The following is a 16401-nucleotide window of genomic DNA, read 5'->3' on the forward strand; positions in this document are numbered from 1 at the left end:
GGGGGGGGGGGGGGTTACCCCAATGCTATGATTCATTTCAGCCCATCGTTGTGTTGTTGTGGAATCATGTGAACTAAGCACCTCTCTACGGCTGCTACAGAAGTCATGGACCACACCCATACATATGAAATTCAGCAATATGAAGCTGCATTACCTTAAAGTTATTTTGCATTATCATTGACACTACTGTTTCCAAACCATAAAATTTTATATACAAATCGATGTTTGCCCTCGGAATAACCTTTTATATCTTACACAACTAAATATAGTATTCTGTGTTGTCACAGCTAGCAGAACATTGGCACGTGTCTTGAGACAGAAACATGTGGTCCGGTAGGAAGAGGATCTCCCTCACCATGACACAAATATGCAGCACTGCTTCTGTCATGGTATACATGTACTCCTAGGTTGTGTAGAGTATGATAAATATGTGTAAATTTGTACTTACCGAGCCTGTTATCACCCAGTTCTTGCGTGCAACAAACACGGCTGACCTGACGGGCAGGTCACAGACTTCAAAAGATTTGATCAGTGTCTGAAATTATAAAGAAAGCGTTAAATCATGATTTGAAATCCTCTGTTGACAAACAACTGAGTAATGAAAGTTGTTAGTTTAAATTTTTTTAAATACCTACTGTATTGTTACAATACATGATTTCATTGATATTTTTGTAGAGCCGGGCACTCGTCCCAGCCTACCACTAATCTAAGTCCACTCCCTGTGAGCGCCAGACAGTGTGATGCAGATTGCTGAATGTCAGTAGCAGGCTCAACGGATCGCCATCAAAAATTAATCTCTTGTGCGCGCATCATGGAGTTGCGTTCTCCATAAGAACATGTCGTCTGACAACTGTCGAGCGCAGTAGATGCCGTGGCTTAATATCTCCTGTTTTCCCACAAGACCAAATTATTCTTTTGATAATATAATAATATCTCAGAATTTATATGGCACCAATTTCAAACAAGATCAAAAGTCAGGCCCGTAGCCAGACTTCCAAGGGGGGTGGGTCTTTTTTTAGCCAAAGGTGACCTTTTTATACGAGTGCCTCCGCGACCCAATGTGTACCGTAGGCACATGTTCTATGGCATGTGCTGCTGGGGGGGGGGGGTATCCTCACCCAGAAAATTTTTAAATCTAGAGGCTGTGAATGATGGTGTTTTTAGCATATAAATGTTAAGGCTGACACCCTTGCATATGCTGAATATAATTATCATGATTCAAAGGTGTATACACAGGACGAGGTGATTTGACCATGATTCGCTCTAGAATCAAGATAGGCAAGAACATTCGACTGAACTAAAAGTTAATATCAGTGTCACTGCATGAGTCAACAAGGGTACTAGATGAATAAAAACAAAAAAAATTTCCAGATTTGGTTACCTGACTCTCATGATTCCATATATGGACGTTACCATTGTATAAACTGGCCAGCATCCATGGTTCAGTTGGGTGCAGGTCAACAGACTTGACACGGTCTGATCGTGCAGACAATCTCCGCTGCAAACAAACGAGAAATTAACGAACAATATATTAATAATTTAATAACACAGCCCATATCTATCAAAGGTGTAACAAAAAAAAAAACACCAATTTAGATAATTCTATTTACTTCCAATTAAAAAGCAATGTTACACCTGTAAATAAGCTAAATCAAGGAACAATATTTTCAAGTTCATTATAAAACAAAACGATTTTCATATAAATTTAATTGCATTCTTAGATATCCATTGTTTCATTGGCTACTGAGGAAATTGTCTTATTCTTAAATATTTGGCCAGGCCATTGACTGTTGCAACATAATGTATTGAAGCTTCGTGTACTATTATGTGTATTATACTGTAAGTCAATAGATGCTTACTGTATGTGTTAACATGTCCAAAAAATATAGCAAAATATAACTTATGTGCAATTATCTAAAAATATTGTAAATGTATTTATATTTATCATCATCATTTTTATAATATCTACTGTACCTAATCCTGATTTTCACTTGTCTCATAGTTTTAGCAACCAAGCCGCAACCAGAATTGTTTGTTTTCTACAACCCTGAACCCACTAACAAAAAAACTATCAGTATCAATTTTATATTATTACTGTACTAAACAAATGTATTGTGGAAAACAAATGTTACAGTTACTTACCTTAATGTCTAGTCTCAATGGCTGAAAGAAATAAATTTAGGAATAGTTACTAACAAACAAAATATAGATGTTACAACAAAATTGAAGGAAGTTTGATGGCTACTCAATATAAAATCTAAATACTATGCTTCTGTTTGGCAGACTTTATAAATCAGCAAAATATTGAACTTAAGAGCCCACTACAATAATTGATAATCGAATTGGACTGTCTGTGTTAATTATTCGGCTGTTTTCGTACACAAAGAAACTACTAGGCTTTTTATAGATGAAACATGAGGATGGCCATAGAGATTGACTGATGGTTGACTTATTCAGGTAGTTTCCAGACTGTATAGTAAGGCCTGCACGGAGAATATATCCTTCGCGCAAAAAATTTGGCCTAGAAATCTGTCCACACATTTTGGAAAATAAGGGCTGATTTCCGTGCAGACTTATTTATTTATCCAGTATTTATGAATCCGCCCACCTATTTTCCATTACTCTCCCTAACTTTACAGTATGTGGGGAGTTGCAATTAGATTCTAAGATTGTGGATGAAAAAGTAGAAAATTGTTTTAATATATAGAGAATAACTAACATTTCTGTTTATGTATTTTTATAAGTGAACAGACCAATAAAGAGTATCTTATTCTATTTATATTGCGATAAACTTTGATAACATTAACTTATTTATAATCTTCTTGCAGTTCATATTGATAAAATTGTCTTAAACATCTAGGCCTAGCTAGCCCTATTCACTGGTGCCTATCATTAGTTATTAAGTCAGTACAGCATACAAAACATTATTTTTAATATACAATAGGCCTTTTTGTGGGACCGTCTGTACGAACAAACACTCTTCCAGGTCTAGGCCCCTACAGGACCGAACAGTTCCGCAAGGAAAATCCATCCAGGGCGGCAACCTCTTCTCCACCATAACTTCCGCTGACATACCTGCCTGGACTAAGCCTAGCTAATTCATACTATTAAAACGTAGAAATTGAGGGATGATACCACAAATTATCTCTTAAATAAGCAATAATACATTAGCAACCCTGTCAATTACTCACCATCTTGTAACAAGTAGTAAGCCACTAAAAAACAATGTTATTTATCTTCCCTGCAACGTCGAAAAATGTAAATTACGCGTGTACACGACCATACATTGATGATGATGGCTAAAGGGACGTGGCAGGCTTTTCCATACAAATTCATTGATCACGTGACCGGCCAAGTGACTGCTGAGAGATTACTAATCTATCTATTAGTATTATCTACTCATTTTTATAATTCTTTATTACTACTCTATAACATAGTTATGTATGCTACAAAACTATTCTTTCATTCCATATCAAGACTAGCGCAGGCCCTAGGCCTAGGATTGTGCTAGGCCTACCTAGGTCAGGGCAAAGGCTTAGCCTAAGTTGGCATAAGCCACTTGGGTACATACACAATGGAATGGTCTATTACATTATAACGATGAGATATGATAATGAATGTCAGTCAGATTTCGGCGAAATATTATATTACCGTCATACATTTTATTTTGTATATGACTTGCTTAAAACTCTTAGATGTAATAATATAGAAATATAAACTCAAGTATTTTTTATGTGAAACTGTTATCTTACCTATTGCTTATGTGGAACATTCCAATTTGGAAAATTATCAACAACAAAAAGGACCGACTGATTTGTTGTTGTTAGTTGTTGTTATGCAAGTTGTAATTTCATTTTTTTATCATCAGATTCGAATTTTTCAATATATATTTTTGCGGTTGAAGAAAAACATTATAAATTGCATTTCGGATAATGACATTGTGCATCAATTATGTGATTCTGTGAACTAAAAAAATCTTTATGAATATGACGATTGAGGCCTGGGCTAGTTCATCCGTCCAGTACTGCTAAACCATCCGCGGGGTTTCCCTTCGAGGTTGTGTCCTCAACGGACCCGATTTGTTTACACAGGGCCTAGGATTCTTTCGGATTCTGGGTGATTGATTCACAATTATGACAGTTACAAACATTGTACCTGCTAGGTTCCTTTGTCTCATCTCACATCTGGTTGTCGCCATAACAATTTTATGGGCAAGGGTAAGAACAAAGAATTTAAAAAATCTGTTGAATGAAGAAGGCAACACAAAAGAAGTAACATATTTGATATTATTACTATTATATTTATTTAATTCTGTTATTTAATTGTTTAGTTACTTAATTAATTGTGTTTTAAGTTATACATTATTACTAGTCTTTCTTCAGTGTATCCTGTTCAATCTTGGAACCTTTATGTAAAGCTTTGTTTTAAGGAAGTGGATATATTTACGTCGCCGTGAACACGTCGCTAAACGGGGATACTAATTATCTAAGTACTTCTGGTGGATCGCTTCACTGAAAAGGAAGAGAAGAAGGAATGTAGTGTGCGCTGCTCCTTACGTCATCAGATGAAAAAGTTTTTGCGCATGCGCATGTAAATATAACGTTTACTAATTTGTTCACGGCAACGTAAATATATCCACTTCCTTGTTTTAAACTGTTTTTGTGATTTGAGCAATAAAAACACGACTGAATGAATGATTAAACTTCTGTCAAATAATTGCAATTTTAAATGTTTCCAGGATGCCAATGTGATTGCAAGTATCCCCGCAGATTATACTCAGGATGAATATGACGATAAGGACGTCAGGTAGGAAAATCCTGGATATGAACAAAATAAAACAAAACATAAAAACATTGCATTGTTACAATAACAGAAGGCTACGTTCAGACCTGTTGTGAGATATGCCAGGCGTTTCTAACGCTGGCCGTGTGTTAATCCATGGCGTACTAGTGAGATGTCCAGACTGGGCGATTAACGAATGCTAGCATAATTAACCACACGAAGTATTTGTATTTGTAATCGTGCATTTTATTTCCTGTTTACATCCAAGCTATTTTGATTGGTCAAATCCTAGCTGAGTTAAAAATCATTGATGCATGACGTGGTGTACGCTAATTTGGGGTCTGTTTGTTAATACTGGCGTTCACATTTATTGTCTCATGAAAGATAACTAAACTTCGGTTACGTTAGGCCAAGTAGAAAAATAAATTGGTTTCCCCACCCACTCTTTTTTTTGCTGCTGCCTCTATTTTTTCCTTTATTATTATTCCAATCTTTTTACATCATCCTAATGTATAACCTTAATTTTTTTTATTCAGTCTGATTGTAGGTCTTGTTTTCACGCTGTTCTTCATCGGTCTGGAGCTGGTAGGATTCATGTCTGGCGTGTCCATGTTTAGCAATTTCGCCAACTTAATCTGTATCCTTGGGAAATTCCATTTTTAAGCATAGGGGATGTAAAGTTATTCTTGTACAGTAATACATGCAGTTATGCATTAGGATTCTTATTTATTCCCTTTTCTCTTATGCATACTATTTTATAGTCATAATAATGTGTAATTTATGTTTTGTGATGTACTGTACTGTAATAGTTTGTGATGTCATAATATATATTCATTCTATTCATACTTTAGTGTGGTATTCTATTAAAAAAAACCTACCTACTGATAATGAATTACCTATGCAGTTTGTGTAATACTATATGATAACTAATACAGATGCATGGTGTGAAAATGTATATGCAGTACATAATCAATACTAACCCACCACAAGGCTTGAGTGTCACTATATGCACCTTAACCTCTGCCGTGAAGCCATCGGTGCGCATGCAAGTGGCTCGGCTGCGTTCAGTCATTTCCTCTTTGAAGAGTGGCCGATATACAGGCTTTGGTGCATTATAATATTTTGCAGGTAAGATATACCGTACTAACTAATCGTGTACTAATTCTATTCTTGTTCTCACCAAATTAATTTAATAACATTAGTAGTAATATATTTTAACAATTTATTCTTCAAAAATAAATTCTGGGGCATTTTAAGATACTGGGGCAGGCCCTCTTTTCCTCCCATTCTCATAACCCCTCCTTGTTTCATCAAGAGTTTTACATTTCCAATTATTTTTTTAAGTTTTTCTCAATCTTCCTTGACTATTGGAACCAGCTGTCATTGCCCATGCAAGTGCAACAGTCTCGTTGTCTTATTTTTTATTTGAAAAGTGGCCTATTTATAGATTTTGGTGGATATTCTCTTTTTGTAGGTAAGTTTTTAAGGCTCGATCATGGTACAGGTAGTAAGGAAGAAGGCAGTGATGGTGAGAAGGGCGGGGATGATTGTTGGGATGCTAGTTGTTGGGGGGGGGGTGGTTGATGCTGGGGATGGCGATTCTTAATTCAGAATTCAGTTTTATTTAATAAATGTTAGAGATGGCAGACAATGAAAGAAAATTCTCCATGTACCAATAATTTTATTAATATTAAAACAATTGAATTATGGTGAGGATAGTAAGGCATGACTTTTTTCTACCTTGTTTAGCAAATAATGGTGCCAGTTGTCAATCTCATTGCTACACTGTTTACATTCATCAATAAAATTAATTTTTTTTTTCCTCCTCCAGCTAGATGCTTTTGCCCAAAAGCATTTTGCTAAATAAGAAAACATATTTTTTTTCCCCGCCCTTCTCTAACTTTAAAATAAATAAGTTTGCTAAACAAGGTATTCAAAAAAAGTCTCCCCTAAGGTGACAATAGCAAGGTTTTTGATAATGTAGATAATTGAGTTGATGCTAACTAGTAACAACACAATAAGCACATAATATGATAAACAATAGTCACAAAACACAGATTTTTATCTTGTTTACATTAAATTTTATGTAGTTTCAATATCCTGTTTTTTTTTTTTTTTTTATCATATTCAGTGTTGTTCCTGCCTTTATTGAGATGGTTATCATAATATCAGTTGCTTGCTTGAAAAGAACGTGAAAACGGAAGAATCGAAAACAGAAAATATTTTGTGCACAGTAAGATGGTACGTCTAGACACTACAGGCAATCACAAAGCGAGAGAGCCCAGACTGCTTATAATTTCAGTATGCACTAGACTGCTTTTTTGCTGCCTTATGAAGTGAATACAATGAAACTACTACTTTGAAAGCAACAGATTTTTAGAGAGGAACAAAAATTGACCAATAAGTGTAATTCTAACTGCGTGTGTCACTTGATATAAACAATAATTTTAATACACAACATAGGCCTTCAAATAGGTACAGCCTTTTGGAATCATCTAAATTTGTAGGAAGCTATAAGTAACAGTTCTTCATCTTTACCTTAAATATTAGTTTATTAGTTGATGGGGGTATTTTTTACACTCCGCATCACATCACAGTTTACTATTTTCAGACAATTCCGAAGGCCGCCTTAAGTCTTAGGCCTAGCTATGCCTAGTATTATTATGTTGTGTGTGTTAAATTATTGTTTATATAGTCTGTATGATGATATAGAAAAGCTTAAAGTTGAAGAGGAATGGACTTTGTACTTATTTCTGTACCAAAAGTAAATTACTTGAGACTATTTGTGGCAATTTCATCTTGAGTATATAATTTTATAAACAAAATAATTTATAATCAAGCCTGTAACCAGGAAAGTGGCGGATTCAAGGGGGTTGGAGAAGAAAAAAAATAAAATTATATTCAAATTTTATGTCTGAGAGTGCCATTTCCGGCCATCTAGAGGTGACATAATCATAAATTTTAGCACCTCGACCCCCAACCATGGTCGTATAGACCCTCCATTTGTCAAAGTCTGTCCCTGGGCTCCCTCTATTTCATCGTCCTGGATACGCCACTGCAGGACTTCTTAAGGGAAGGGTTTACCAAAAAGCCAGGGGGTCAAATGTGTGGATATCCACCCCTTTTCCACTCCCTGGTGGGTCATTGAAAGAGCTTCAGTTGGGTCAGGATGGGTTTGGCTGAACCAGAGAAACACCTCTGGTAATGGGCATGATGACCATCAGAACATTCCATTTTAGAGAGAGGGGTATTTTTCCCCGATACTGTTTTACAGTATAGAGTACTGTATGAATAAATGTACACCTTGATTTTCTAGCAGTTCTTGTATTAAATTTAATAGAAAATTAATGAAGAATGTTGTTAAGTGTTTTTATTTCTTGACAAATGTATGTTGTAGTCTACAATGCTATTTTGATGTCATCAGCACAAAACCACACTCACATTCGATACTGTCAATCAACGTAAACCAATCAGCCAATCAAGCTCAATCTGATCTCTTAAGACGGGCACTCACTGCGCAAGACAGCCGTCGGCCGATGCGATTCTATGGAGTACGCACCGCCACGACATGCGCATAACAGATCGTCTATAATGACATAAATAGCAGAATACATACCTAGGCAGCCCAAAATCTAAATGTTGGTGTAAACAATTATAAATAGAATTCTAGAATAATAATGTTGTATTGTCCAGACACAAATGATATTTTTTTTCCTTTGACAACAGATAAATTGATACTTATGGAGGGACACAACAACTTTTATATTGATTAGGAGGTTTTTTATAGTACTGTACAAACTTAAGTGATCTTTCCAGTTTTATGTTTTTGGAATTGTGGAAATAATTTGTTATTAAGATGGGTTTCCGAAAAAATTCACTTTTAGAAAGACGAAAAATCGTAGATCAAAAAAGGCTAGATCCTTCAAATTTTTGACAAAATTCATTTAAATTTGATACAATTAAACTTGCCTGCCTAACTCAACTTTACATAAGTCAAAGTAAATCTTATTTTGCATGCCAAATTGTTGTGTTTTCCATTAATTAACCATCTGTTGGTAGCAGGTAAGTCAAACAATTTTTCAATGCCATTTTGGATTTGACTTAGGCAAGTTCAACTGAGCAATGTGATATCTTCTGAACAGCGATCAGTAAAATTGTTCTGATTTTGATTCTGACAAACGAAAAATGACAAATACAAACATTTTATCATTCAAAGATTTTATTAGTGCTTTTTGACACTCAAAAATACACAAACCCCCAAACAACTGATTTCCAATTATCAAAGAAAAAAAAAAAGAAAAGAAATTCATACAATTGAAAAACAAATTTCACTCCAAACAAAATCATTACAAATATTAAACACACAAAAAAATATGGGGAAATATGATTAAAAATAATTTGCACACGATATTGATATTGTCTATGAGTTGCACAGCAAAAGCGTTTATCTTCCCGCTACCTCAGGTAACAGAAGATTTAAAGTAGATACAAAAAAAAAATCCTGATTTAGATCTATATTGAAGCATTCACTTATCACACACACAATAAGGAACTATCTACTTGAGAATACACCTGATCTGATATGGAAAAAAAAATCACATCAAAAGTGATGAGACATTATAGACACTGCCCTCTATAGTTCACACATTTCAAACTATTTCTGCTTTGATTAAATGCTCCACTCAAAAACACTCTTTAGATCAATAACAAAAACAATGCGTCCAGTAATTGGGGAAAATAACAACTGTTTGAGTCAAAAAAGAAAACCTCTCATGAAAATAGAATAAAACCTAAAAAACTACAGTATATCATTTTTAAGACTGGCTCTAAAAATATTTTTTTGATACTTTTCTTTCACAATCATCTAACGTAATTTTCAAAATAGCATTAATGTATAATGATCAATAACTTTAAGTAAGCAAATGAAAGTTTGTAACACAAATGGTACTAAACACTATTAAATTCATATTATTTCTTTATCACACTGAATTAAATAAAACAAATTATGCAAACAGGAAATTTCAAAATTTTTGTAGATTGTAATTTTGTTTTTTAAATTTTATTTATTCTTCACTGCAATATTCTCATTAAGTCTTGACACTGTCATTTCTAGATGAATAGGCCAAGAAACTTCAGTACTTATTGCTACTTTTACACGTTCACGACCCAGTAAACTGGAATCTTTACTATAACTTCTATAATATCTGTCCTTATTCTCTGATTTATCGTAAGTACTGTGTTAATGATAGTTAACAAATTCACAGACGTTATATAATAGAGTTTACTTAATTTACCAATGATAATAATAATATTAATAAATAATAACAATAATAATAACAATAATGATTAATGTAAAAATACACTTAATAAACATAATAATTCTATTCACAGCATAAATTCCCAAAATAATTTAAAAAAAAGATAAATGAAAATTTCATCCACTCAATCATCTTATAATATTATAAACAACATTCATTTTAATGAATGTCTATATAGTACCTATATATATAAGCCTACATGAATATTCAACAGCCTACTGCTCATGAATACTCAATAATGCACAGTGCTTCAACCAATCAAAATGGAATGTGAATTAATTATATAAATGTGCTATAGTTTCATTAAAAATCAAATCAATCAGAAAACAATATACAAATTAGGATGTGTTAATTATTTGCACATAATTTTACATCTACTCAGAGTAAAAGACAACTTTGAAAGAAGTCAAAACAACAAAAAATACTAATAAATTATCTTGCATAGTTTTGCAAAAATAGAGGAAAAGAAATCCAGAGAAATTTACTTGGTATTTACATTATTTGATGCGAAAAATAGGACAGAGTAGTATTAGCAGGAAAACAAAAAAATACAATTCATAGGTCTATCTTTATACGGAAAATGTAATTTCAATTCAAAGGCATAAAAAAATACATATTGAAAAGTTACAATAACTGAAAGTTATGATCTTGATCTACTGTATCTACAATTCAATTAACAGGGAATACCTTTGTCATTATAACTACAGAATTGTCATTCTTACTATTCAGAGATATTAAAGCTTTTAATTATAACAATAAAGAATTCTTACCATTTTTTGGTATTAATATTATAGCACAGCAAACAACTTACACCAGGACACAGCTTAACTATTTAATTAGTATAAAAGTTAATTAGTCAAATGGAATTTGTATTCAAAACAATTTAGATTTATGAAAAAACCTGGATACTCGTATATATTTGGCATGAAAATTACCGCAATTTTTGTATATTTATATTTTGACATGGAGAGCACTGGAATCGTATCCTGTCAAAAAACACAGCATATCGTTATACAGCATTAAAATTATTCACAATTAAAGTTCTGAGTGGAACATACATAATATATGTAATTGAGGTGAATTATGCATGGCTGACTAAAAAAAATATGATTGGACGTTGAGCTCACATGCAGAACAACGGTCAAATTATTTGGATATACTTCCGGCGCATTATCCATCTTTAAAAACGTGTGTCACACTTTAATTACTAGTGCCAATCACATGATTATAAACACCTGCACATGTGGCACACAAGTCACCACATATGCAAATTACAACACATGTTAACTCATTGAACACCTGTTCCAATGTTTAAACAGCTGGGCCACCGGTTATTTTTTTGCATTTCTAACATCATTACTGAATCAGTCTATCTTTTGTAACCAGACTAAATAATTCTTAAATAATAAAATCAAATTGTTAAATTTTCACAGCACGATAAGGAAACAACCACTCTTTTTTTTTGGCACAAAAAAAAAAAAAAAAAAAAAAAATATATATTTACCATTTTTTAACTACATGGTGATATTTGGATTTGATAAATTTAGTATAATTGAATTCTTGAGAATAAAAAATAGTTGCAGATTTGGATTGGATTGATATGGAACATCAACTTGAATCTCTAAGTTCATATTTATTCTATTATATTTAAATCTACAATAAAATTGATTCATAATGCAATAAAAAAAAAAATAAATTAAAAAAAATTATAGTTATAAAAAAAACCAAATAAAAAATTATAAAGCACAAGCAAGTCCGGCAAATAGAACTACTGTAAATCTAAACAAACAAAATCATTATTATTTAAATTAAGAGTTAACTAATTCAAAATAAACTTGATCACAGCATTTGCCAAATCAGAACAAATTGCAACGAACCCATAAAACATTAAAACAACAATCAAAATCATCTTTTTATATACAATACAGCAAATCAATATTAACAAAAAATAAGAAAATACACTAACAAATATCTAAAATATATCAGCTACACACAGCAATCTTTGGTTACACATAAACTAAAATGTGATGCCAGCATCCTAATTGGATGAGACAGATCACATGTCATTAATGAGGATTATGGGTAAAACAAAATGGAAGACCTAGATGTAAGTAAATTACCTTAGATATTAATGTTTGGTTTGGGAGTCTTTGGATCATTTATATCGGAGTGAAATCATTATATAATATATTTAATTTTTGCAATTTAATTATTTTACCTAACACAACTTGTCCAAAAAAAAATGGACACAGACTTTTCAAGCAAAACCACTGATAAATCAATCAAACTTTGCCTTAGAAACCAGTCAAAATGCAGCACACAGCAAACAGTAACCATGATTAAAACTCACGGTATTCATAATTTGAATATTCATGATTTACTTATACCTCTTGAGTAGTGGCATAAAACTATAAAGTAAAGTATTTTGAATACAATAGATAAACTTGAATAAGTAAATAGAAGATTCTCAATATTCACAATCTACAGATCAGCGAAATTCACGTACCAGGTTATTTATGAATTATTATTTAATGACTCATAAATATTCATGTTTTAAATATGAATATTTATGATATTACCATTACTAAACCGGAGGTATATCTTGGTAATCCTTTGGTACAAACTTGATAAATTGTTGAGTAATGACACTCATATGATTATTGCGAGTAAACTGGAACAATGGATGCTTAACCTGTTGCAAGTAAAAACATTCACAAACAAGAATCACCGACAAGCAGATTGGATTGACAATCAGATAATCGCAAACAACATATAACTGGCAATCTGAAGTCACCTAGAGTTGAAACCACTACGGATTTTCACTAAGCCTTGCTGGTAAAACCGGCCACACACTGCACCGATGATCATTACCTATGCGATTCCACAGAAAATGTAATGCAACGAGACATGCGCACCTGATTGTTTTTAGTGATTTTAATCTGATCCAATCACTTTTGATTTTGATAGAGGATTTAAATGTGATACTTCGGAAGTGTAGCATGGAAAACAGGTAAAACCGGGCGTCACATGGAAGAACCAAGTCATGTGCATTCTTTCTTTCTTTTTTTACTAGAATTGGAATCTAATGTTGGTGATATTTTCTACTATGAGCCTCTACCATTGTCATGCCTAGCACGGCTTGGAAGCAATTCTGTCGCATACAGTGGTAATGCGAGTATTTATTGGAGTATTTACACGCTTCAAATTCACACGATTCGGAAGAGCTGAATTGTTTGAAACCAGCCGAGGAGATGACCTCTGATTTAGTGTGCTGTTTTCTATGAGCAGTGACCTTTGCACTGTCGGTGCAGATAAATGGACAGCGCAAGCAATGGAAGTGAGTGTGCTTCAGAGCAAATTCACAATCTGGACGCTCACAGTGGACGGTGGCTTTAAAACGCTCAAAGTCCTCTTGTATGATACTGTCCACACGATCATGATGCTGCGCGTGTTTGTACATCATTGTCTTCCCGGCGAATTTATAGTTACACTTTGCATGTAGACAATGATAATGCGTTGTGTTCAATGCAAACTGACAGCATTTATCCCCGCAGTTGACATTGCGTTCATACCGCGTGAACCGCTCCTGCATAGCGTCATCAATTGGACCACGCTTGTAACGTCTATAACCAGGTGGCTTACTTGGGTCCTCGATGATCAGTGTGAATGGTCGCTTGCCTGGTGAGACTTTCCAATGAGCGAGCATAGGCGAGTTCGCACTCTGAGATGCACTCCCACTTGGGGTTGGATATTCTGGCGGGAGGACAGACCTTGGCGGAGATTCTTCAGCATCAAGCGGCGAAAGAGGTATCATGAATGGTGGAAGCGGCTTAGATTTCTCACCTCGCATGCTTGGTGTCACACCAACCGTGGTTGCAGATACCGCTGGGTAGCTATGATGTACCGGTTGTACAATAGGGGATGATGTTAAGGGAGGCGAGTTTCCATTGTTCTTACTCAAGTTGATGTTGGCTGTCGGAATCACATGTAGCATGGATTTCATGTCTGCGCAGTCAGTCCCAGGTTTGTTGAAGGTCTTGCCAAATACACGGCGCATGTGTTTACGACCGTGCGACTCCATCTGCTGTACCTACAGATTTAAAAAAGAAAGATATATTATTTTCTCTATTTCTTTATTTCTTCATCATTAATGAACTTGCTCCAAAATATTGTGTTGAATAATACCGGATTCACACGTACAAAAATCTAGCAAAATGCAACAAAATGTAACAAATTGTTACATGTACACAAGCATGAGAATGCTCATCGATGTAAAACAAATGTAACTCATCTTTACAGACATCAGTGAGGTCTGTAAAGATTACCGAGATGTTACATTGATGCTATCTGCCTATGCCCAAGAATTTTAATCTATTTGATATATGGATTAATTGCTTTAAAATTAACATTATTTCTAGCCTTGTTTGTACAGCGCATATTCAAACACAAACCCTGTATATCTAGGCCTGGCTGGTTACAGTGATGCATTATTTAAAGAATAGATGTTATGAGAAGAAAACGTTTAGAGATGCAGTACCAATATTTTTGCAATTATGTGATGATGTCACAAGGTTGGCCACAGGTTTTAACATCCAACTCTCTCAAACATATATTTCTGATTATTTTATTAAATTAAATGATATACAATAATTAATGTAGTTGTATTATACATTGTGTGATAATGCACAAGAAAATATATTTTAATAATTATGTTAAATTAATTTTACTTTCTTGTTATTTTTTTCCCCACTGATATACTTATTGTTAAGAACATTTCAAATTCTAATTTGGACAGGCACATCTTTTGATGACTGTGTTTTCACTTTTGCCTGTCCGGGTATCTCTAGAATTACTCATTATTTGTTGTATTTGTTGGTTGTTAAATTTGTTTTGAATTAATGGTAGGCGTATTATATGTTTTTGTCACTTGTATGAAAGTGAAGTTTAAATTGTATGTTTTTACCGAATAAATATAATAATAAATTATAAAGCAACACTATTGCCCAATCTGTATCTGACACCAAAATCAATAATCATTATTATGCAATTCATTCGTGTCTAAACTCAAGAGGCCCTCAATATATAAATGGCATTTATTCTTTTGCGCGAGACTTAGTTGCATCCGAGTTCGATTAACTTAAATTTATTAAAAAGTAAGAGCAAACAATGGACACTGGCGGCCAAACTACAGGATGGTATTACTGACTATGTTGGAGAACTAAATAGCCCCCTCTATAGTTAAGAAAATTATGGTTCAGATTTTTATATTTTTATTGTATCACTGAATTTAATCCTACCCACTAGTGCAAACCTAGTGGTCAATCAAAGTGGTAAATGCCACCAAAAACACTAAAAGTTGGCAGCTCTATCCCTAATACAAATCACATTATATGTCCCTTTCCTTTTTTTTACTGCATTTTGATAAAATTAGTATCAATTCTGTGTAAAAAGTTTGTATTTTGCTGTGTATGGTGATTCCCATGGGCAGCTAACTTCAGGTAGACAATTAATGATACATTATAAAAAACATGCAAAAATCATTAATTTGCGGAAGATGGGCTGTCTCTTATACACATCTAGATGTGTATAAGAGACAGGCGCATGTGTTTACGACCGTGCGACTCCATCTGCTGTACCTACAGATTTAAAAAAGAAAGATATATTATTTTCTCTATTTCTTTATTTCTTCATCATTAATGAACTTGCTCCAAAATATTGTGTTGAATAATACCGGATTCACACGTACAAAAATCTAGCAAAATGCAACAAAATGTAACAAATTGTTACATGTACACAAGCATGAGAATGCTCATCGATGTAAAACAAATGTAACTCATCTTTACAGACATCAGTGAGGTCTGTAAAGATTACCGAGATGTTACATTGATGCTATCTGCCTATGCCCACTGATTTTAATCTATTTGACATATGGATTAATTTTTTAAAAATTAACATTATTTCTAGCCTTGTTTGTACAGCGCATATTCAAACACAAACCCTGTACACCTAGGCCTGGCTGGTTACAGTGATGCATTATTTAAAGAATAGATGTTATGAGATGAAAATGTTTAGAGATGCAGTACCAATATTTTTGCAATTATGTGATGAAGTCACAAGGTTGGCCACAGGTTTTAACATCCAACTCTCTCAAACATATATTTCTGATTATTTTATTAAATTAAATGATATACAATAATTAATGTAGTTGTATTATACATTGTGTGATAATGCACAGGAAAATATATTTTAATAATTATGTTAAATTAATTTTACTTTCTTGTTTTTTTTTTTTTTTTTTTTA

At 33.5% G+C, this 16401-nt stretch overlaps 3 protein-coding genes across 4 annotated transcripts in view; 1 reads left to right on the forward strand and 2 right to left on the reverse strand.

Annotated features, from left to right (window-relative positions):
- Nucleotides 1-3409, reverse strand: part of LOC117109448 (coatomer subunit beta'-like) — a 15296-nt gene extending 11887 nt beyond the window's left edge. Inside the window, exons 1-4 of the mRNA XM_033251808.1 lie at nucleotides 3192-3409; nucleotides 2143-2163; nucleotides 1382-1498; nucleotides 449-535 (exon numbers count right to left, since the gene is read on the reverse strand). Of these exons, the coding sequence (XP_033107699.1) occupies nucleotides 449-535; nucleotides 1382-1498; nucleotides 2143-2163; nucleotides 3192-3194 (228 nt within the window). The 5' untranslated portion in view covers nucleotides 3195-3409. The remainder of the gene's footprint in view (nucleotides 1-448; nucleotides 536-1381; nucleotides 1499-2142; nucleotides 2164-3191) is intronic.
- Nucleotides 3410-3793: 384 nt separating this feature from the next.
- LOC117109451 (transmembrane protein 107-like) lies at nucleotides 3794-7934 on the forward strand. Of its 2 annotated transcripts, none has more exons than XM_033251811.1 (5): nucleotides 3794-4217; nucleotides 4739-4806; nucleotides 5319-5419; nucleotides 5814-5910; nucleotides 6914-7934. In XM_033251811.1, the coding sequence occupies exons 1-5, from the start codon at nucleotides 4134-4136 to the stop codon at nucleotides 6975-6977; spliced, it is 414 nt and encodes a 137-aa protein (XP_033107702.1). In that variant the 5' UTR covers nucleotides 3794-4133; the 3' UTR covers nucleotides 6978-7934. The 2 variants fall into 2 exon arrangements, with proteins under 2 accessions (XP_033107702.1, XP_033107701.1); XM_033251810.1 differs by lacking the exon at nucleotides 5814-5910 and adding an exon at nucleotides 6160-6256.
- A 1049-nt stretch (nucleotides 7935-8983) lies between these two features.
- LOC117109449 (zinc finger protein castor homolog 1-like) overlaps nucleotides 8984-16401 on the reverse strand; it is a 65189-nt gene continuing 57771 nt past the window's right edge. The window contains exon 12 of the mRNA XM_033251809.1: nucleotides 8984-14190. Within this exon, the coding sequence (XP_033107700.1) occupies nucleotides 13183-14190 (1008 nt within the window). The 3' untranslated portion in view covers nucleotides 8984-13182. The remainder of the gene's footprint in view (nucleotides 14191-16401) is intronic.

The sequence above is a fragment of the Anneissia japonica genome, unplaced genomic scaffold (genome assembly GCF_011630105.1).
Source record: "Anneissia japonica isolate Jap-2015-1 unplaced genomic scaffold, ASM1163010v1 scaffold287719_len1884721_cov185, whole genome shotgun sequence".
NCBI lineage: Eukaryota > Metazoa > Echinodermata > Crinoidea > Comatulida > Comatulidae > Anneissia > Anneissia japonica.